This window comes from Pongo pygmaeus, chromosome 1 (assembly GCF_028885625.2).
Source record: "Pongo pygmaeus isolate AG05252 chromosome 1, NHGRI_mPonPyg2-v2.0_pri, whole genome shotgun sequence".
Taxonomy (NCBI): Eukaryota; Metazoa; Chordata; class Mammalia; order Primates; family Hominidae; genus Pongo; species Pongo pygmaeus.
Window position 1 is genome coordinate 208,195,992 of NC_072373.2, and position 21,194 is coordinate 208,217,185.

A 21,194-nucleotide genomic window follows, 5' to 3' on the forward strand; every position below is an offset into this window, starting at 1 on the left:
CTCATTGTCTTGTACCCCCAGTGGTGCCCAGCACAGAGCAGGTGTTGATTAGGATCTGATGATTGGATCCTATCATCCAATAGGATGTTAGGGTCTCTTCCCCTTAAGGGAAGAGAAGTCTGTAGTAACAGATTCTTCCTCATAGGAAACAACTGGTTTTGTGGGGAAAGGGCCTGGTGCTTAGTTTGGAGTCTCAGGGGAAGCATAGCTGGCTTGAAATCAGACAGATTTAGCTTTACGTGGTGGTTCTGCCATGTGGGACATTGGCCTCTCCAAGCAAGCCTTTGCCCATGTGTAAGTGGGGGATGATATTCTCAATATCATAGGGCTATTGTGATTCTGAGTGAGACAATGTAGGAAATGCAGTGTAGGTGTTTTCTGCCTGTTCCCACTTCCCCAGTTTGAGGGAGGTTCAGGAGCGAAGCCCTTCTCTCAGCTGGAGATCATCCACTCCCTCATCTCTAAGACCCTGGAGCACCTTTTCCAAATGTCTGAGCCACTGGCACAAATGGATGCTGTTGTTATCTGCTCTGCCTCTGTCTGTGTCTCCTGCCCAGAACCCCTGCTGCTGTTCCCTCTCCCCATGAGCAGAGGGAGTCCTCGGCTCCCTGATGTAACTCTGGAAGATGCTCGGACCCTGTCTTCCCTGTTCTGCCTCCCAGCACCCAGCTCTCCCAGTGGCCCCCCTTGATCCTGAGAAAGTTGTTCCCAGGAAATGTCCTTTCCCTGTGTACACCTCTTCCAGGGGGGCATCTTTCTCTCCAAAGAGAACTGAAGGGCAATGCCCAGCTGGGACTGGACTCTATGGTTAAGTACCATGTGCACCACTTGGAAGAGAGAATTTGGGGCTGTGGGGTGCTTCCTAGCTGAGCCTGGGATTTGGGGTGTGACAAATCTAGGTTCTGATTCATCCCCTGGTCTGTCCTTGGCTTTAGGCAGGTTGGCTGAACCAGGACTCAGCTTCCCTGTATGTACAATCCATGCACTAATCCTACCTCCCCAGACAGATGAGAAAACCAGAGGGGAGAAAAATGAATGGGATGCAAACAGTAGGTGCTCAGTATGAGGCTGGCCCTCCCCCAACAGGAGATGTCAAGCTTGCAGAGATGGGGAAAAAATGGGGGACACAGGCAAAGATGAGGCAGAATTTATTCTTATTGTGGGTAAGTTCAAGAGATGGAGACCACAGAGAGACAGATCCCCGGGACCCTGAGAGGGACCACACACTAGAGTGAGGGGCCACACTTTTGCAAGTGCCAGGCCCCTGGTGCCTCCATGACTATGAGGATCCAGAGCCCAGAAATCGGGTAAGAGTGGGGTGGGGTGGGGAGGAAGACAGGATCCCCCCCCCAGATCGTGTTCTGACCATGTTTCCGACTTCCATAGGAAGGAAGAACAGCTCGGCTATATAGTAATATAATATATAGAGGTGTAGAGAGCTGGCCGCGGCATCTGGATGGGGCTGAGACTCCCCAAATTATTGCAGGAGGGAGAGGGGGCTCAGTGCTGGTGTCCCCGCGGGATAGCTGTGCTGGCTATGGGGAGGGGGGGCAGGGCTGGGCAGCTGGGCTCGCCGCTCCCTCTGGGGCTGGCAGGGGGCACACAGTGGGGTTCCTGCTTTCCTGCCTGCCAACGGCCCCGGGATGGGGCTTTCTCACCCTGGGTGCTTTTTATGTGCTTTGAAGACCATTTTTGCATTGTCAGGAGTGAGGAAAAAATATTCTGACATGGTAGAAAAGAGATATTTACATACCCTGGTGGGCCGTAATGGGGAGGTCAGTATGAGTGGGGAGGAGCTTCCAGGGCACTTCCACTGCCAGCGCCCTTTGTGGGATGGTGTATGGGGAAAAGAGCCTTGGCGGGAGGCCGGAGCCCTGACTCTGACACTTGGTTGCAGTGCGACCTGGAATGGGGCATCACCCCTCTCTCCAGGCCTTAGTCTCCCCATATGCTACAGGAAGGGGGGGGGGGTTGGGGGCTGAGAAGATAGGATCCTCTGGTCCCTGATCCTAGGCCTGGGGGACAAAGGGCAGGTGTCAGGGCTGGGCATTGAAAGGTTGGTGAAGAGACTTTGAGTGAGGAGACCTGGGCCGTGGAGGGAAGGCATCAGAGGCTAGAGGCAGCTACTGAGCCCCTGGCCCTGGCCAGGCAGCCAAGCCCAGCTGAGGGCATCTCATGTGCTCTGCTGTGATGCCTCCATGAAAGCGGCCAGCAGGACTGGCCGGGAACCCTGTTTTCCTGTTGAAGCAGCGGTGAGAGCCGGGTGGAGGCTGCAGGTGGCCTCCTCGGCTAGAAGGAGGACCCAGACCTGAGATACAGCCAGGGTGGGCTCACCCAGGCAGAGACGAGGGTGGGCCTGGTGCTGGTGCAGTTCAGAAGTGGCCCCTGGCTCCAGCCTCCATGCGTTGGGGGACGTAGGGGTGAGCCTCTCCCCTACCCCCGTGGGTGCTGGACCTGGTGGTGTCACACTGAGTTCCCTGCTCACACACCTCCTCATTCATGACACATCATCCACCATCACCCACATGTGCCTCCAGACTTAATGGACAAGCACACGCTCATAACATGCACACGTCCATGCTGAGACCTGAAGGGGTGGACACACTTGATCACACACTGTTCACAAGGGATCCCATGACCTTGTGAGAACACCCCCCACCACACACACACATGCACGCACACAGAGGCAGGTGAGTGATGTCCCTGTTGGACTCTGTGGCGTGGAGGCCCCAGGCTCTGGAAAAGAGAAGGTGCCTGCCCTGGGGGACAGGTGTCCTGGCCAGGGTGGCCACCAAAGGCCACTGACCCGATAACTCCAGGTCCTGTGGTGAAGCCTTCAGCCCTCCTAGCGCCCGAGAGGAAGGCAGAGTCCTGGGGCCGCCCTGCCTGCTGCCAGCCCCGCACGTCCTCTGCCACTGGCATAACCTGGGGTGGGCTTGCTGGCCGCCTGGGCCCTGCCGGCTGTGCATCAGAGGTGCCGGCGGGGCCCCTGGGTGCTGGTCAGCTGGGCCCGCATGGTCTGAATGCTGCCTAGGATCTTCTTCTGGTGACCCATGAGGGTGATGCCCAGGGCGCGCACATCCCTGTGAAGGAAGGGTGCTGCTAGCCAGCTGGGCCTGGGAGGCTGGAAGCCGCGCACGCAGCCAGGGCCATGGATCTGGACCTGTAGCCTCCCCGGCGGCCCTGCCTCTGGGTCCCCGCCCCTGCCCCCACATGCATGGGCCCCCAGCCCCACCCGTCACTCACTGGGCGTTCATGCGTAGCACCATGCCCAGAGAGGAGTAGCCGCCCGCAGCGAAGTGGTCTCGGTACCGGCCCATGCGGATGGAGTCCAGCCAGTCCCCCACGGTGAGGCCCCCACCGCCACCGCTGCCCCCTCGGAGGTCAAAGCAGCTCCGGGCGAAGGAAGGGGGTGGGCACCTGAAGCACAGGGGCTCTTGGTAAGTGGCCAGAGGGTTCGGGAGGCTGGACCCCCAGAAGAAGCAGGCTGAGGAAGGGGTTAGGCAGGGCAGGGGCCGGGGGCCCAGGCTGGGCCTGGTCCTAGTGTCAGGGCCAAACTGTCCCAGGGACAGATCTGGGGCAACACTGGGAGGCAGCTGGGCCTCAAGGAGCTGGGGTGGGCACAAGGCACCTGCTGACAGTGGCGGTGGCCCTGAGACTCTCGGGGCTGCGGATCAGCGCGTCGAGGACACTGACAATCTGGGAGAAGCGAGGCCGCTGCGCCCGGTCCTTGTGCCAACAGTCGAGCATGAGCTGGTGCAGGGCTTGAGGGCAGCCCATGGGCGCGGGCAGGCGGTACCCCTCCTCCACGGAGCTGATGACCTGCAGGGGATCAGCGCTGGGCTCAGCCGTCCCTCCCTGCACCCCGAGGCGCCACCGCCCGCGGCCCTGCCAGGGCCCGGCACTCACATCCCGGTTGGTCATGTTCCAGTAGGGACGCTCCCCGTAGGCCAGCACCTCCCACATGACCACGCCGAAGCTCCACACGTCGCTGGCCGAGGAGAAAGTGCGGAAGGCGATGGCCTCTGGGGCCGTCCAGCGGATGGGGATCTTCCCACCCTGCAATGGACACACAAGAGTCGAGGGGCTGCCCAGGCCTGGCAGGGTGTCCCCCGAGCCGTCTGAGTCAGAGAGCTAAACACTGGGGTCCTGTTTTCCGGTCCAGAGGGACAACACAGCCCCCACCTTCCCAGAGCACCTGTCCTGAGGGAGGCCTCACAAAAGCCACTGTGAGGACGAAGGAAGGAAGGAGTGAGACGCCTGGTACAAGCAGGTGCTCAGCCAATACCAGTCACAAGCCAAGGGGGCTCAGGGGCCACAGCCTAGTCGTTTTCTAACTCTTCCTCTTCCTTCTCTTCCCCCACTTCCTTCCTCCCTCCTTCCCTCCTTCCCTCCTCCTTCCTTCCTTCTCTTTCCCTCCTTCCTCCCTCCTTCCCTCCTTCCCTCCTCCTTCCTTCCTTCTCTCCTTTCCTCCTTCCTCCCTCCTTCTCTCCTTCCCTCCTCCTTCCTTCGCTCTCCTTCCCTCCTTCCTCCCTCCTTCCCTCCTCCTTCCTTCCTTCTCTCCTTCCCTCCTTCCTTCCTCCTTCTCTCCTTCCTCCCTCCCTCCCCCCTCCCTTCCTTCCTCCCCCACTCCCTCCCTCCTTCTCTCCCTTCCCTCCGTCCCTCCTTTCCTCCTTCTCTCCTTCCTTCCTGTTGTTCCTTCCTCCCTCCCTCCCTTCCTTCCTCCCCCACTCCCTCCCTCGTTCCTTCTCTCCTTCCCTCCCTTCCTCCCTTCCCTTCCCTCCCCTCCCTTCTCTCCCCTTCTCTCCCCTTCCCTCCTTCCTTCCTTTCCACCTTCCTTCCTTCCCTCATTTCCCTCCTCCTTCCTCTCTCCCTCCTTTCCTTTCCACCTTCCCTCCCTCCTTTCTTCCTCCTTCCGTCCTTCCTTCCTCCCTCTCCCTCCCTTCCTTCCTCCCCTACTCCCTCCTTCCTTCTCTCCCTTCCCTCCCTCCTTCCCTCCGTCCTTCCTTCCCTTCATCCCTTCCCTCCCCTCCCCTCCTCTTCCCGCCCCTTCCCTTCCTTTCTTTTTCTCCTTCCTTCCCTCCTTTCTTTTCCCTCCCCCTTCCTCCCTCTGTCTCTCCCTTCTTTCCCTCCTTCCCTCCTGCTTTCCCTCCTTCCTCCCTCACTCCCTCCCTCCCTCCTTTCCTTCCTTCCCTCCCTCCCTTCCTTCCCTCCTTCCTCCCTTCCCTCCCTCCCTTCCCTCCTTCCTCCCTCCCTCCTTTCCTTCCTTCCCCTCTCCCTTCCTTCCTTCCCTCCTTCCTCCCTGCCTCCCTCTCTCCACTCCCTCCTTCCTTTCCTTCCTTCTTTCTTTTGTTGTCACAGGATCCTTTCTCCATGCGAAACCTTACTCAGAGGCTGTGGGACAGAGGCTAAGGCAGGGCTCCTATTGGGGCCAGGGTGGAAACTGGCCCCTGTGCACTCAGCTCCTGCGCACTCAGCTCCTGCCTTTAAGGCTGCTCCTAAGGCACCTCTAGAGAGGTCCGAATCCCCATGGAACGTGTTTGAAAACAGCTGGGTTTTAGGCAAACTTTAGAGACAGATGTGGAGTCTGGGTACAATTCGGGGAGATTCCAACCCTCCTGAAGTCTCCTGGTGAGTGAGTGACCGTAGGGACCAGCCCTGGGGTCTCCCCTGGCCACCTGGTGACAGAGGAAAGGCAGGTAAGGCTGTTCCCATTTCCCAGAGGAAAGCACTGGCATGAAGAGGAGAAACAGGATGTGCCCCAGGTTGAGGGCCACCCCAAAACTGCCAACTTCATTCAGCTACCTGCAGAAGAATTGTCGGGCCCTGGGTGCCACCGGTGCCACCTCCCCACTCCCCAGTCTAGCCGGAAGGAGTGTGGGCGACGCACCGTGGTGGTGTAGGCAGCATCCGGGTCGTCCTCCAGCACCCGTGAGAGCCCGAAGTCAGACACCTTGCAGACCAGGTTGCTGTCAACTAGGACGTTGCGGGCGGCCAGGTCTCGGTGGACGTAGCCCAGGTCTGAGAGGTAGTGCATGCCGGCACCCACTCCTCTCAGCATGCCCACCAGCTGCATGATGGTGAACTGTCCGTCATGGGTCTGCAGGGGGACACGGCTTGGGCTTCAGGAAAGCCCAGAGAGGTGCCTGGTCCGTGAACAGGAACACCGCCCATCTGTAGGATGCTCTTGAGTTGAGACGGTGCTTTGCAATTTACCAAGTGCGCCACTACTTCTGAAGCACTTTGCAGTTAAGGGTTATTCTCCTGGTCTCATTTATCCTCACAGCAGCCCTGCGAGGCAGGTGGGGCAGCAATGACTGCTTACCCATTTTGTGGAACGAGAGATGGAAGCCCAGAGAGGTTAAGCTCTGTGCCTAAGAGCACCCAGCAAAGAAACTGGGCAGGAGCTGGGAATCCAGCCATCTCCACCACAGCCAGCATGCCCCCCAGCTGGGTGGGGCCTGGATTCCCACAGAGGCACCCCCCTCAGCCTGTGTGCAGGGCAGCAGGATCCCATGGAGCAGAGGGACTTTCATGCAATGGGGGCTGAAAGGCAGTTCGACTGGCTGACCTCGAAGACCTCCTCCCTATACCTGCCTCTGGTCCCCCGGCCTGTGGTGTCCAAGCCAGGGAGGGGGCTTAGAGGGCTTTGCACTATCTCCCAACACCCAGACTGGACCTCCCTCCCCAAGCCCATGCGAGAGGCAGGGGTGGGACACGCACCCTCAGGAAGGTGTCCAGAGAGCCGTTCTCCATGTACTCGGTCACGATCATTGCCAGGCGGCCTGGGCGGAGAGTGGGGAGAGGACGGCTCTTGGTTTGGGGCTCAGGCTGATCAGAGACCCCAGGAGCCTACCGCCATCCCAGGACCTGTGCCAGCACGGGAAGCCCCAGGGTGCCTTGGGTTTCCACTGGGGTCCCAGGCTCTGGGCACCCCGAGTCATTCGGGGACCTGAACCAAGAGGACAGGGTCAGGTGGGGCAGAGCAGGATGGATGAGGGGATGGACCCAGAGGCCTCTCCAGGCAGGAGGGGCACTGCAGGGGGAGGCTGTCCTTGCCTGGCACCTACCACGGGTGACGACACCCTCGAGGCGGATGATGTTGGGATGGTCGAATTGCCCCATGATGGATGCCTCGCTCAGGAAGTCCCGCCTCTGTCTCTCCGTGTAGCCGGCTTTGAGGGCCTTGATGGCCACGGGCACATCCCGCTGTCCTGGCACCCGCAGCCTCCCGTAGCAGACTTCCCCGGACTCTCCTGCAAGCCCCGAGAGGGGCAGGCGGGGAGGGAGGGCAGTGGGACCCTCAGACTCCCCCAGCCTCCCAGGCCCTTGGACCCACTGGGCCTGCCAGACCCCTGGGTCACACGTTCCCTCTGCCCTGGGTGCCCCCACCTTGCCCCGTGCTGGCCCCACCCTCACAACCCCTGAGACTCACCAGAGCCGATGATTTTCTCGATGTGGATCCTAGAGGCCTCGATCTCCCGAGTGAAACTGCGGCCCGCCCGGCCCGGCTCCTCGTAGGTGTGGGGTTCCGCATAGAACTGGGGCTCTGGGAGCTTTCCCGGGGGGTGGTGCAGAGGCAGGAAGACAGGTGGGGGTGCTGAGGGGCGGGAGGAGGGCCTTCAGTGGGGCCCAGGAGGGACTGCTTTTTCCTGGCATTCCCTGGGCCTGGGATGGGTCTGGGGTGGGGTGAGGGGTGTCTCTGGGAGTCTCTGGATGTGGTAGCAAACAACACGCACCCCATAAGTACTTCCCAAGTGAAAGTGGGGTTTCTGGAGTTGCTCTGGGGTTTCTATGGGGCTGTGGAGTCTCCAGTGAGTTCTGGGCATGTCTGTCATTTTCTGGGGTCACTTTTACAGTCCTTGAGATCTTTCTAAATTGTTCTGGAGTAGGGATGTAGCAAAAATAAGTTTTTGCCACAAGGGTCAACTTTGATTCATTGAAAATAGTTTATGGCCGGGCGCGATGGCTCATGCCTATAATCCCAGCTTTTTAGGAGGCCGAGGCGGGCGGATCACTTGAGGTCAAGAGTTCGAGACCAGCCTGGACAACATGGTGAAACCTCGTCTCTACTAAAAATACAAAAATTAGTAGTGCATGGTGAATGCTTGTAATCTGAGCCACTTGGGAGGCTGAGGCAGGGAGAATCACTTGAACTCCGGAGGCAGGGGTTGCAGTGAGCTGAGATTGAGCCACTGCACTCCAGCCTTGGCAACAGAGTGAGACTCTGTCTCAGAAAAAAATAATAAAATAAAATAAAATTAAATTAAAATAAAAAGTAGTTAAGGAGGAGTCTGAGGCTGCACCCAGGCCCAGTGGGAATCAGCACCATGCTTGATGCTAATGTCTGCCACGGGCACAGGAGTGGGGCGTGGAGGGAGGCATCTCCAGATTCGCCTTGTTGTCTGGGATCTCTACAGGATCCTGAAAATCTCTCCGTAGTAGGGGTTCTTGTCCAAGAGTATATGCACTCCCACCCCGAAATCATATACAAACGTGTGCCCTTCCCTGGGGAGAGGATCTCTAGCATCCTGAATGGGGTCTGGGAGTCCAGGAGGCATGAATGGCGCTGCCTTCTGGGGCACCAGGTCTCTGTGACACCCTGGAATCTGTCTCTTGGGCTCTGGTTTTTTCACTGGGCACCTTCCTCCTTCCCATCTGTGCCACCCCCAGTCCAGCACTGGGTCCCCCTGTGGCCTTCCCTCTGCCCCAGACCACTGGGCCTCTGCACTCACCCTGTCCATTCTGATAGTGCATCTTCTCCTCATCCGAGTCCTGGAAGGCCTTGCTGTAGCCACAGTGCCTGCAGAGGAGGGCACCGCCCTGCCTGAGGCCAGGCCATCCCTAGCCCAGGACCTGACCCCAACCAGGGGACGAGTCATGGCTTCTCTCTTCATGCCGCTTCCCCTGACAGGTCAGCTCCTGCTCCTTACAAAGTGTGCAGGGGAGAGTCCCTGACTCCAGGCTCTCAACCCAGCTAAACTGTGACAGCCGTGATGGTCACTAGCACTGTGGGATCCTCAAAATGTCCTCGAGTTCACCTGATCCTCTTGGCAAAGTCTACGATGCTGTTAGCCCCATGTTATATGAAACCACCCTTGGTGGGGGCATTGGGAGATGAGGCTTCTGTGGCCAACTACACTGGATGACCTTGGCCAGCCCCTTCCCTTCCCTGGGTCACCATTTCTCCATCAGTTAGATGATCCTTACAGTTCTCATTGTCTGGGATCCCAAGCCCACACACTATCCTGTCTCCACCTCCCTCCAAAATGGAGTGGGAGAGGACAAAGTAACTGAGAGTATGGGCTTGAGTTTGACAGACCTAGGCTCATGTCCTAGCTCTGGCATTTATCAACTGTGTGATTCTGGCAATAAGCCTAACCTCTCTGATCCCCAATTTACTCACCTGCAAAGTGAGGTCAGAATCTCTACATCACTGGCATGTCATTAGGTTAAATGAGGTGGTGTATTTGTGAGCCAGCCCCAGGCACACGGGGACCACCGGCTCGGTGGGGCTGGGGGCAGGCAGGAGGTACGGCGCTTGAGAGGAGGGGCTGGGTGTGGCTGGGCCAGACCACCCACCTCTTCTTGCAGATGAGCAGGAGCAGAAGCACCACCAGGCCCGTGATGAGCGTCAGGCAGATCCAGACAATGGTCCTGGTGTCATAGCGGGGCCCTGCAGGGGAAAGCCAGGGTTGGGGGACCAGGCTCTCAGCCCTGGCCTTGGGCCCAGGGGTCTGGCAGACCTCTGAGCCTGCCTGGCTGTGACCCTGGGGCCAGTGGGGAGCCTCCTTAGCCATGAGCCAGCCCAGAGTCAGGGCGCAGGCCAGCTCCTCCTCTGTTCCCACCCCACCCTCTACTAAGCTTCCTCTTCAAGCTCCTGAGACCTGGATGCCCGGCTCCCTAATGCTGGTGCCGCTGCTTCTTGCGGCTGTGGGACCAGAGAAGAGTCACGTGTCCTCTGAGCCAATAAATTCCTGTCCTTCCTGTTATCCTGACAGTGACAACAGGGAGTGTGCTGAGAGCTGCACCTTCAAGCCCCAGTAAACCCTCCCCACGTCCCTTCCAGAGAGACCCCAGCACTATCTTCAGTTTTCAGATGGAAAGAGGCTCAGAGAACTCAAGGAATTGACTCGAGGCCACACAGTACATAGGATGCAGGGCTCAGGATTCCTATCCGGGTGGTCGCCAGGGGTTGCCAGGCCTACGAGCACTGGAGGCACTCAGACGCCCAGGGAGCGCCAGGTGGGCAGTCACTAGCTCTGTCCTAGCTCCACCATGCAGTGGGTGCACATACAGGAGACCCTGACTCAGGCTGGAGATTGGGGCAGGAGGAGAGTGAAAGGGACAGCCTCGAAGTCAGAGGGTCCCAAATGTGACAGTGCCTGGGGATCACCGAGGGCTTGTTAAAACCCAAATGGCTGGGCCCACCCACAGAGTTTCTGAAGGGCTGGGGTGAGGACTGGGAATTCACAGTTTTGGTAAGTCCCTAGGTGAGACCGATGCTGCTGGTCCCAGACCCTGACACTCATCTCAGTACCAGCCATTGTGTGTGGGGGGCTGTCACCATCTCTGCCGCCTCAGGCGAGCAACCTTCCTTCTCTTAACCTCGGTTTTTCATCTGTGCAAATGCTGACAGAGGCCGGGTGCAGTGGTTCATGCCTGTAATCCCAGCACTTTGGGAGGCCAAGGTGGGAGATCACCTGAGGTCAGGAGTTCAAGACCAGCCTGGTCAACATGGTGAAACCCCATTTCTATTAAATACACAAAAAATTAGGCTGGCAGCAGTGGCTCATGCCTGTAATCCCAGCACTTTGGGAGGCTGAGGCGGGTGGATCACAAGGTCAGGCGTTCGAGACCTGCCTGGCCAAGATAGTGAAACTCCATCTCTACTAAAAATACAAAAATTAGCCGAGTGTGGTGGCGGGTGCCTGTAGTCCCAGCTACCCAGGAGGCAAAGGCAGGAGAATTGCTTGAACCTGGGAGGTGGAGGTTGCAGTGAGCTGAGATTGCACCACTGCACTCCAGCCTGGGTGGCAGAGTGAAACTCTGTCTCAATTAAATTAAAAACTCCAACAACCCCACTTGGTAGGGCAAGTAGAGCAGAAATCCTGGGTTGGCACTGGCTCAGCCTGCACTAGCTCTCTCCTTGGCCACCCCCTGACCCCAGGGTCCTGGCACCTGGGCTGCTCTGCGCCCACGCCCACCCCCTCCCTGCACTCACGGGGTTTCCCGGTCTCCACCTCCATGGCCTGGCTGAAGCGGCCACAGCCTGCTGAGGTGCGGGCTCGGACCTGGAACACGTAGCGTGTGCCCGGCTTGAGGCCGGAGACGGTGGCTCTGGTGGTGACGGCCTTGAGGGTGGAGTAGCTCTGCATCTCCTTGTCCTGCCACGGGACAGTGGTCAGTGGGCCCTGCCCTGCTGGCCCGGCCCCTCCCGCTCCATCCTGCCCGTGGTACCTTCTCGTAGTACTTGATCTCATACTCCAGGATGATGCCGTTCGGCTGCTCGGGCTCCTGCCACAGCAGCGAGACGCTGGTCTGCCCCGCCCGCTCTTGCCGGATCACTACCACCTGGGACGGGGCTGGGGCGGCCAATCTCATCAGATGGGTGGACAGGAGACAAGGAGTGGCCTCTCTCCCACCCCTTCCCACGATCCACCTGGGGATCCTGGTTCCAGCCCTGCTCAGCTTCCTGACGGTCCTGCCCCAGCCCCAGGACAGCCAGCACCCTCCAGTTCTCCCAACAAATCGCGGGTGGCCACTTGGGGTCAGTCCCCTGGGGTTGGTGTGGCCTGGCATGGTCTGGGATGCTGGGGTTGGCTTGGACAAGAAGAGGTCCGAGCCCCCCGCCTCCCAGCCCAGGGCCCGACATGGACCAGCTGCTTGGGAGTGCTTGAGGAAGGGGGAAAAGTCAGGAGAAAGAAGTGCAGAAAGAATGGAAGAACTGGCCCCTCACTGCCTGGGTTTGGAGGGCGTACCTAGGACAGTTCTGGATGCTGAGGGAAGGGGGTGAGCTGAGCCCCAAGTATTCTCCCAGTCACACTTGGTTGCCCACCCACCCCTCCTTCCTTGACAGAGTCACCCATGCCTTTCTTCATGCATCTCTCCCTCCTGGTTCAGGTGCGGTCAGCCCTGTTGGGAGGCTGCTAGGAGGTGTCAGACAGCCACAGCCACAGCCAAACAGAGGGAACTGCCCTGTCCTCCCTGCCCCTCCAGCCCTCAGGCCTCCTCCTCCCCTCTGCTCACCCCGAGTTCTGACTCTCTGCCCTACGTGACTAAGTCTTCCCTCATGTCTGGGCATCCCCAGCACAACTGGGAGCCCCCTGAGGGCAGGGACTGCACACAGTGGGTGCCCAATAAATGCTGCTGAGGATTCTGGCATGAGAAATTAAGAAGCAGCTCCAGAGTTGCACTGGAAGGGTGTGGTCCAGGGGAAAGCCCACCAGTCTGGGAGCCAGGCGTGGGTTCGGGACTTGGCTCCCTCTCTTGCTAGCTGGGACCCTGGGTGAGTCACTTGCTGTCTGCGGACACCAGGTCCCCTTCTATAAAGTGAAACTAGTGAGCACCACCTGCCAGGGGGAGGGGAGGATTCGATGAGGCCACTGTTTGCAAGGGACACACAGGGTGTGTCTCTTAAAAACTGAGGCAGGAGGTGCTGTGGGATGGGGGTGGACAGAGTGAGACCAGGGCCCAGAGCGAAAGGGGAATGGGGTTCACGTCTGAGAGGGCTCCAGGGAGGAGTTGGTTGTAGAGAAGTGGCGACGGTGAGGCAGGAGGGGCAGGTGGTCTTTGAGCACAGTCCTCCCCATTTGCTTAGAGCTGTCGCTTGATCCTCTGGGACTCCTGAGTGCCTATCACATGCTGGGCACAGGGCTAGGAGCCGGGAACTCTGCAGTGCCAAGACATCCCTCAAGGAGCTTCTGTCCCAGGAAAGGAGACAGGGCGTCCAATAAACAGGAGAATGGGGGTTCTTTTGGTGCTGGGAAAGGTAGGAAGGGGTGCTGTTATGGAGAAGACCTCTGCAGGGCCCGGAAGGGCACTGGGCTGTTTCAGCTGAGGTGGTTGGGGCAGCTTCCAGGGCAGAGGAGCCAGGCATGGGAATGTCAGGGGAAGAGTGAGTCATTCCGAAGGAGAGGCCAGGCCACGGCCTAGCAGCAGGGAAAGACCCAGCGTGTTCAAGCAGGGGCATGGAGGCCATCGTGGCCAGAAGAGTGAGCCAGGGAAAGAGGTGCTCTGGAGAGGCAGGTAGGGGCGAAGCCATGTGAGTCCGCAGGCCATGAGAATGTCTGAATTGCATGTGCGCTCAGCCTGGGCTGTGAAGGGCTTTGAGGACAGCTTGATCTCATGTATTTTCATTTTAAAAACTTGGTGGGGCTGGGCACGGTGGCTCATGCCTGTAATCCCAGCACTGTGGGAGGCTGAGGCAGGAGGATCACTTGAGCCCAGGAATTTCAGATCAGCCTGGGAAATATAGGGAGACCCCATCTCTACAAAAAAAAAAAAAAAAATCACTGGGTATGGTGGTGTGTGCCCTTGGTCAGCTACTTGGGAGGCTGAAGTGGGAGGATCACTTGAGCTCCGGAGATCAAGACTGCAGTGAGCCGTGATTGTGCCACTACACTCCAGCATGGGCGACAGACTGAGACATTGTCTCAAAAATAAAAGTTATTTGTGGAGATGGGGTCTTGCCATGTTGCCCAGGCTGGTCTCAAACTCCTGGCCTCAAGTGATCCTCCTGCCTTGGCCTCCCAAAATGCTGGAATTACAGGCATGAGCCACCACGCCCAGCCCTCACTTCTATTTTTAAAGCTCACTCAGGACTGGTGTGGAGAATGTCTTGTGGGGGTTAGGCAAGAGGGGCCTCCTTGGGTGGTCCAGGCATGGACTCGTTGGGGGTGGAAGTCAGTTGGACATTTTGAAGGGAGGTCCCTGGGGCTTTAGGGGGGATGGATGTGACATGCATGAGAGTGAAGGATGACAGCTTGGGTTTGGGGGTGCCATGTCCTAGGGCGGGGCAGGTGCAGGTAGGTGTGGCAGGGTTGTTTGTTTTTCACACAACCGAATGGAGATGGGAGTGGGCAGCTGGGTCCCAGGGGAGAGGTCTGTACTGGTGACTGCGAGTTGGGGGTTGTTAGCACGAAGGTGGGTGGAATTCAAAGTCATGGGCCCTGAAATAGCCGCCCAGAAAAGATGGATCTGGGCACACAGGAAAAAGGGGAAGGCCCAGGACATTCCTGGGGACCCTGGGCCTTTAAAGGCCATTTAAAGGAGGTGGGGCTACAAAGACAGAGAGGTACAGGCCACACAGGTCGATGGAAAATGGGGATGGGCTGGGACACAGGAGCAAGAGAAAAGTGTTTCCAGGAGGAGGAAATGAAAGGGGGAGAGGCGTCCATGGATGTGGCCACGCGGGGCTGCTGATTTCTGTGGAGAGGTGAGGAAAGATGTGGAGAAGGCCCGCAGGGGAGAGGAAGAAGTAGATATGCCAGGCACGGACAGAGAGGGTCGTATGGGAAGAGAAATGGTCTGGTGGCCGGAGGGGAAGGCAGGTTCAAGGCAGGGTCTAGTTTCCTCTTTAATGTTGGGGCATCCCGGATGCTGCCCGAATGCTGTGGGCTTCTCTTGCTCTCCGCTCCACTTGGGACCAGCCTGCCACGGGCCTCAGGTGCCTAGAGACAGGTGGGCCAGGGTTGGGCTCTACCACGGGGCACATGGCTCACTCTCTCTCTGTGTTGCCAGCACCTGGCACCACACTTGGCATTTAGGGGGTGTTCCACGAGGGCTGTCAAATGAGGGAATCTTCTGAAGGGCTGAGGCCCTGGCGCCAGGGAGCAGCATGCCCTGGATTCAGAGCTGGGGGGACCCGTTTCACTTGGGAGTGACACAGACCTGGGTTTGAGCCCTGCCTCTGCCACTTCCTATGTCAGGTGGCCCTGGGTGCTCTCCAGGCCTCAGTTTCTTCCTCTGTGACATGGTGGGCATAGTGTCTGCGGGGCCAGGGCTGCGTGGTTTTGGGAGGAGATGGTGGGTGGGGGCCTAAGGGTCCTGGGCACAGGTGAGGGTGTCTGTTAATAGGAAGCTGCCCTAGGAGGGCTCTTGGGTCAGGCTGTCACTTGACAGGAAGGATCCTCCAGAATTTGGGAAGAAAAAGGTTCCGGGGGTGAATTCAGCCCACCAACTGGCCAGAAACTGATAGATACGCTACTGCGGTCCAAGCCAGTGCAGCCAAGTCTATCCCAGGGGCAGCTGTAGCAGCTGTTCTGGAAAATGATCATCAGAGTGATTTTTAAATGACATTTATTGAGCGTTTACTACGGGCCAGGTGCTGGGCTAAGCAATTTCATTCCTCTCATTTAAGCCTCCTAAGAGGACCTCAGGCAGGTACTATTATTCCCATTGCACCAGGGAGGAAACAGAGGCACAGAGAGGGAAAGTTCTGGAACCTAGGCTTTCGACGGCCACACTAGCCTGCCTCTGAGCTTTTGGGATTTCTCTTACTTATAGAACGTGTTCCACTTTTCTAAAGGCAATGAAGAGCCTCCAGCTCTGGGTCCTGTTGAGGAGGGCAGGGCCAGAGAGACACTTGCCTAAAGGCCCACAGCACGTCCCCGGCAGAGCTCTGATCCCTGGATGGGCCTGGGGCAGGGGAAGCTGGGGGACTGGGAAGCTGCAGGACGGAGTTTCTCCGCCTACCTGCCTGGTTCGTGGTGATGTTGACCACGGCGGCCCGGCGGGGCTCGGGGCTCAGGTCGGACACGCCATTGACGGCCTCGATCCAGAAGGAGTAATTCATGTGGGCCAGCAGGTTGGCCACCAGCAGGCTGGCCTGCACCAGGCTTGTCTGCTGGGGCACAAAGCGGGTGCCACTCCCACATGCCTCACAGCGGCTCAGTGCCCAGGGGCAGCGGCGGCACACGGCGTTGTAGGTGATGTCACTGCGGCCACCTGGGTCCAGGGGAGGGGCCCACTCCAGAGTCACCGATGTCCCATTCACACTGGAGATCAGGTTCACTGGTGCCGAGGGTGGCCCTGAGGGCAGAGGATGACAGATGGGGCAGTGGTTATTTATTTGGGCTGTCCTGTCTTCCTATCATCAGACCTGGGGCTCCCCAAGGGAAGGGCTCCCCATCATATTTAGGGCTCCTTAAGGATAAGGTCACATCTACTCCATCCTCTGGAGCCTCCCCAAGGGCAGAGTTTGTGTCTCTGCCATCAGACTGGGACCACAATGTCAGAGTCTGGGCGCAGAACCCTGGGACCCCATCCCCCCCACCCATCAGGACCACCATGATCCCAGGGTTTGGGCATCCCAGTGCTCACCCAGAGCGGGAGAGAGACCGCACAGTCCCGGGGGCGCCCACAGCAGCCACCCCGTGTGTAAGTGACCCAGGTATCTGCAGCCACATCTATTCCTTGACCCTTCTGTGCCGGATCTGATACAAAATGCCACTGAGCACGCACTGTGGAATTAAGTGGAGGCCCCCGGAAGCCCACCGCGTATCCCCATGGCTGTGTGCACCAAGCAGCTGCTCCCCAACCCCGGGCATGGGAGCCTCTGTCTGGGCAGCACAAAGACTTTGGAGAGAGAGAGGGGTGACCCCTTGGTTGAGGAGACCAGGACGTGGGGCTGGGGGCCTGAGGGGCTGGGGTGGGGGTTTGAGCCAAGAGGGCATGAGGGTCTGTGGGGACCCCTGGCCTCAGAATTCCAGTTCTCAGAATCCCAGGCAGAGAATCTTAGATCTTCAGAAGATAGAATTGTAAGATCTTGGAATCAGAATCTTACAATCTGAAGAGAAGAGAATTTTAACATCTGAAGGGTATAGAATACTAAAAGCTCAGCCTTTATGGTCTTAAGCTTTCCAGAACCTAAAAGCACTGAACTGTGGGTTTGGAAAGAAACTAGAGTCCAGCCAGCTTCACGCAAGCGTCCATGACCTGGGGCTGGACTCGCCTTGCCGAGGAGCCCACACTGTCACCATGTCACCCGGCCACTTTTTCTGCCCCAACAGGTCCCACATGGGGAAAATGCACAGATCTGGGCAGGGCAGCGGTGGGAGGGTGGGCGTGTGTGTCTGTATGTATGTGCACAAGCATATGAGCATGAACGTACCTGGGCCCTCGCCTGCCATGTGCGGGGAGGCTGGGGCTGGGTGGTGATGAATGCATGGGAGGGGCAGATGGGGGTCGATGCTTGGGCAGATTCAGAGCAAAATCAGAATAGTCTGAAGTGCCTCTTGCCCTACCACAAAAGCCCAGGGTTGGCAACTGGGCTGGGTTGGGCAGGCTGTGGTCCCTCCCCAGGCCTGGAATGGGAGTATGAGTGGCCCGTCAGGACAGATGAGAGGAGAGAATCCAGGCGCTGCATCAGCAGAAGGTAGGACAGTCACGTGGCCCTGCAGGCATGGGCGCAGAATCCCCTCATACCTCAGGTCTGCAGGGCACGTGCACATGCAGCCACACCCTCTCCAGGCACATGCACCCTTGCAGGGCCAGGTGTGCACACGCGCACACACACGTGCTGAGCTCACAAGACACCCTCATTCAAGCTTTACAAGGACTTCTGAGTCCCCTTCAGGTACCCAGATGTACACACACCTACACACACACACACCTCCTCCTAAGAATCCTTAATATATGTGACAAATCTTTTATATATGTGAGCTCAACTACATGTCGCACATTTACACGCAGGCATCCAAACACGATACAGGCGTCATCTGTAAGAGCAGCTGCCCACACAAACACATGCAACCACACAATCACTGCAGGGGTCCCAGGGCACACACAGAATCAGACATGCAAACTCCATGTGTACACACACACACACACACTATACACATGTAAGGCAGCTCTCAGCATTCAGCAGTTCCAACAAGTTCATCAAAGATGATGGTGATGGAGGGGTTGCTGCCCTAACCCTCACCCTCTCCGCACAGGCGAGCACCCTGGCTTGCCCACCTGGCCCCCAGGACATCAGCATCGCTGCTAGATCAGAAGATGACAAAAACTGCCCAGTGTGGGGAAAGAAGTGAGGCCAGCTCCATTCTGCCCTCCAGTGTAGGTGACACAGGACAGAGGCTGAGAGCCCAGAGACGTCTAGGCCACCGTGGAGGGGTCAGAGTCACCCCCACCGCCCGACCCCAGACTGACCTCTAGCTCAAGAGAGCCACCTGCCCCTGCCCCACAAGCAGAGAACTGGCTCTCTGAGGCCTGGAGGACCAAACACAGGGGCCCGGCCCAGTCTTGGGCTCCAGGGTGCTGGCATCTCAGAGTGGTACTCACGGGTGCAGGCTGAGGACGGCGGGTCCAGGGCTGCGCGGTAGTAGCTGAGGTCACAGTGGCAGGCTTGGGCGGCTGGAGCTGCGGAGTGGCTGTGGGGAGGGCAGCGGGCGCACAGCTGGTCCCCAGCGGCTGACTTGTAGAAGCCCAGCTCACAGGCTGTGGAGGAGAAGGCAGCTGCACATGAGTCAGCAGGGCCACCCTGGCAGGCCTCGGGGACAGCTCACACTGCGGCCCACAGCTTCCTGAGGGGTCCCCCAGAGGGACGGAGGTGCAGACCTTCACACTGCCCAGTGCTGCCCTCATTTGCAGGGGGCAGAACTGAAGCGCAGAGGGGGCCTGTGTCTTCCACAGGGTTCCACAGCTAGTCAGGGCAGAGCTGAGGTTCAGACCCTGACATGGGAGTCCCAGCCTCAAATTCAGCCCCACCCCTGAGCATCTCCAAATTCCCCAGCCCTCCTCTAATTGACCCCTCCCCCAGGCCCTGTCTCCAGCTTTAGGCGTGGAGATGCTGTCCTTCTCTCCCTTATGGGACACTGGTCCTTACGCGCGACGCCAGCCTAGGGGCCAGGGCCGTGGGGCTGAGGATCAAATGCCCAGGAAGTGACTTGGGTGGGATGAGGAAGCAGGCCAGGGACGGGGGTGTTGGGAATGCGACTAGAAAGGGGGGGACACCTGGTAAGACCCATCGTTCCCAAACACGGGCAGACATGGAGCCACCTCCATAAAAATACAGATTCCTGGCCCCACCACAGATAGCTGAGTTAGAAGAGCCAGGGCAGGTACCTGGGGTCTGTTTTACAAGCCCCCGTGGGAGGGTGACTATCCAAGAAGCGCAGGCTCCTCCCCTCCCAGGCCCACATTGTCACTGTCACTGTCACTGTGGCTGGGACTGACCCTCTCTCTAGCCACTGCCGCACCCTACCTCATCTCTCACCCACAGCAGCCTTCAGACTTGACTTCCAGCCCTGCCTCCCCCCACCCAGCTGCCTGCGTGATCATGCATTCAGTCAACCACTGTTCATGAGCACAACTCTGGACCAGGCCTGTTTGGGCCTTGGAGGGCTGTGAACCAGAGCCACTGGCTCTCAGCTGTGATCACTGCTAGGAGGGAGGGAGAGAACAAGGGGGCTAAGGTGATGGAAGGGTAAATGGTGGGAGGAGCTACTTCCCAGGGGAGGAGATGATATTTGAGTTGTGGCCTAAAGAATAAGAACGAGTCCACTGTGCAGGGAGCGGGATACCCTAGGTTGAGGGAGTCTCCAAAATGCATATCTCACTCAGTCACTGCCTGTTTCATGCCTCACAGGTTCCCCACGGCTTAGACAATGAAACCTGGTGTTCAAATCCCTCCCTGCCTGGCCAAAACCCACTTGGAACCTCCTTTAGTGCTGCCCCTCACCCCCATCCTTAGGCCAGACTAAAGCACTGGCTGATCCCCATACCCAGCAGTCTGATTCCTGCCTTGGGGCCTTTGCACGTGCTGTGCCCTCTTCCTGCGATGCCTTTTCTCCTTTGTCCACCTACTGAGCTCCTCTTTTAAGATTAATTTTGACTGTCCCTTCTGGAACTCTAGACACACACACACACACACACACACACACACACACACACACACACAAACGACCATTCCCCGCCCTGCTCCTGCAGCCCCTGCTTGGCCTCACCACCTGCAACACTATGGCTATACTCGCTTGTCAGTATCTGACTCTCCTTCTAGACTGGGAGGCCCCTGTGGGCAGATCCTTGCAAACAGAGTAGGACTCCCTCACCCATCTCAATGTCCCAGAACCTGGTCCAGTGCTAGCCCTGGACAGATGCTGTTAAACTCCAGGCAGGAGTTTTCAAATTGAATGGATCCCACCATTATCTGCTCTGGGCAGAGACCCCAGAGGTTCAGGTGGACCAAATGCCACCCAGCCAGACAGCTCCCAGCTCCGTCCATGGAACTGAAGTCCTTTGCAACAGGGACCACTGGGAAGCTCACTGTGGTTCTCTCTCCCCTAAATCCTGTTCTGGAAAAGTCAGTGCCTGAGAGAAGCTTCAATTACAAAGACACCATGCCATTGCAGAGTATTTCTTCTCTGGATGTTGATTGTATCTCTTTATTATAAAAGCTAAAACCAGGTTCATTTGTAAAATTCTACAAACTTGAGAGAAAACTTGGAGTCAGGAGAAATGGTAACGCCCTGAAGTTGCTTCATACTCTAGAAAGCTGCAGAGCCAGAAAGAGCTTGTAAGTTGCAGGGTAGGGAAAATACGCCCCAGTGTTGCAACATCTTTCCCTCTCCTCCAGAGGATCCCATGAGGGCTCTGGTCTGCCTAGGGGCTGAGCTCAGGTCTAGGAGCTTGGAGTCGTGGGGAGTCTTGATTGACACACTGTGATCTCGCCTCCTCTTCCCAGAAGTCCCCCCGGGAGGCTCAGTCCTGGGGCACAGCCTTGGGCACAGGCTCCTTCTGAACCCCGGGGGCTGCTGGGGGTGGCATCATCAGAAGAGGGCTTTGCATTTTGTCAGCAAATATTTGTTGAACCTGTTATTGAGCTGAATGACAGTAATCCTCACTGTAATGATCCAGTCCACAACGATTAGCATCTCAGAGACCGTTTGCTTCTTCCCTCCCTCGTTTATTCCTTTCCCCAACATTTACTGAGCTTCTACTATGGACCCAAGAGAAGTAAGAGCTGGGCCTGCTCTTAGGGAGCTTCCAGGGCATTGGGAGATGGACAGGCAAAGCCTCATGGCGTGATGTGGGGCCTGAGGGAAGCCAGCACCACGGCTGGCCCTGCAAGTCTCTGACCCTTTCCAGGGCCCACCTGGTCCTTGTCAGGCCCGAGCAGAAGCCCGGGCGTAGCACCTGGGTTCCTGTCCTCGTCTAACCCCCTTTATCTGAGCTCGGTGACATTAGGCAAG

General features: G+C 58.0%; 1 protein-coding gene across 2 annotated transcripts in view; it reads right to left on the minus strand.

The window, feature by feature from the left end:
- Positions 1 to 1,132: 1,132 nt before the first annotated feature.
- EPHA8 (EPH receptor A8) overlaps positions 1,133 to 21,194 on the minus strand; it is a 41,122-nt gene continuing 21,060 nt past the window's right edge. For both annotated transcript variants that reach the window (XM_054456403.2, XM_054456392.2), the window contains exons 4-17: positions 18,286 to 18,441; positions 15,697 to 16,032; positions 11,461 to 11,585; positions 11,225 to 11,387; positions 9,583 to 9,676; positions 8,736 to 8,803; positions 7,436 to 7,600; positions 7,071 to 7,256; positions 6,724 to 6,785; positions 5,891 to 6,100; positions 3,910 to 4,059; positions 3,632 to 3,822; positions 3,247 to 3,420; positions 1,133 to 3,083 (exon numbers count right to left, since the gene is read on the minus strand). In XM_054456403.2, coding sequence (XP_054312378.1) covers positions 2,969 to 3,083; positions 3,247 to 3,420; positions 3,632 to 3,822; positions 3,910 to 4,059; positions 5,891 to 6,100; positions 6,724 to 6,785; positions 7,071 to 7,256; positions 7,436 to 7,600; positions 8,736 to 8,803; positions 9,583 to 9,676; positions 11,225 to 11,387; positions 11,461 to 11,585; positions 15,697 to 16,032; positions 18,286 to 18,441 — 2,195 coding nt within the window. In that variant the 3' untranslated portion in view covers positions 1,133 to 2,968. The remainder of the gene's footprint in view (positions 3,084 to 3,246; positions 3,421 to 3,631; positions 3,823 to 3,909; positions 4,060 to 5,890; positions 6,101 to 6,723; positions 6,786 to 7,070; positions 7,257 to 7,435; positions 7,601 to 8,735; positions 8,804 to 9,582; positions 9,677 to 11,224; positions 11,388 to 11,460; positions 11,586 to 15,696; positions 16,033 to 18,285; positions 18,442 to 21,194) is intronic.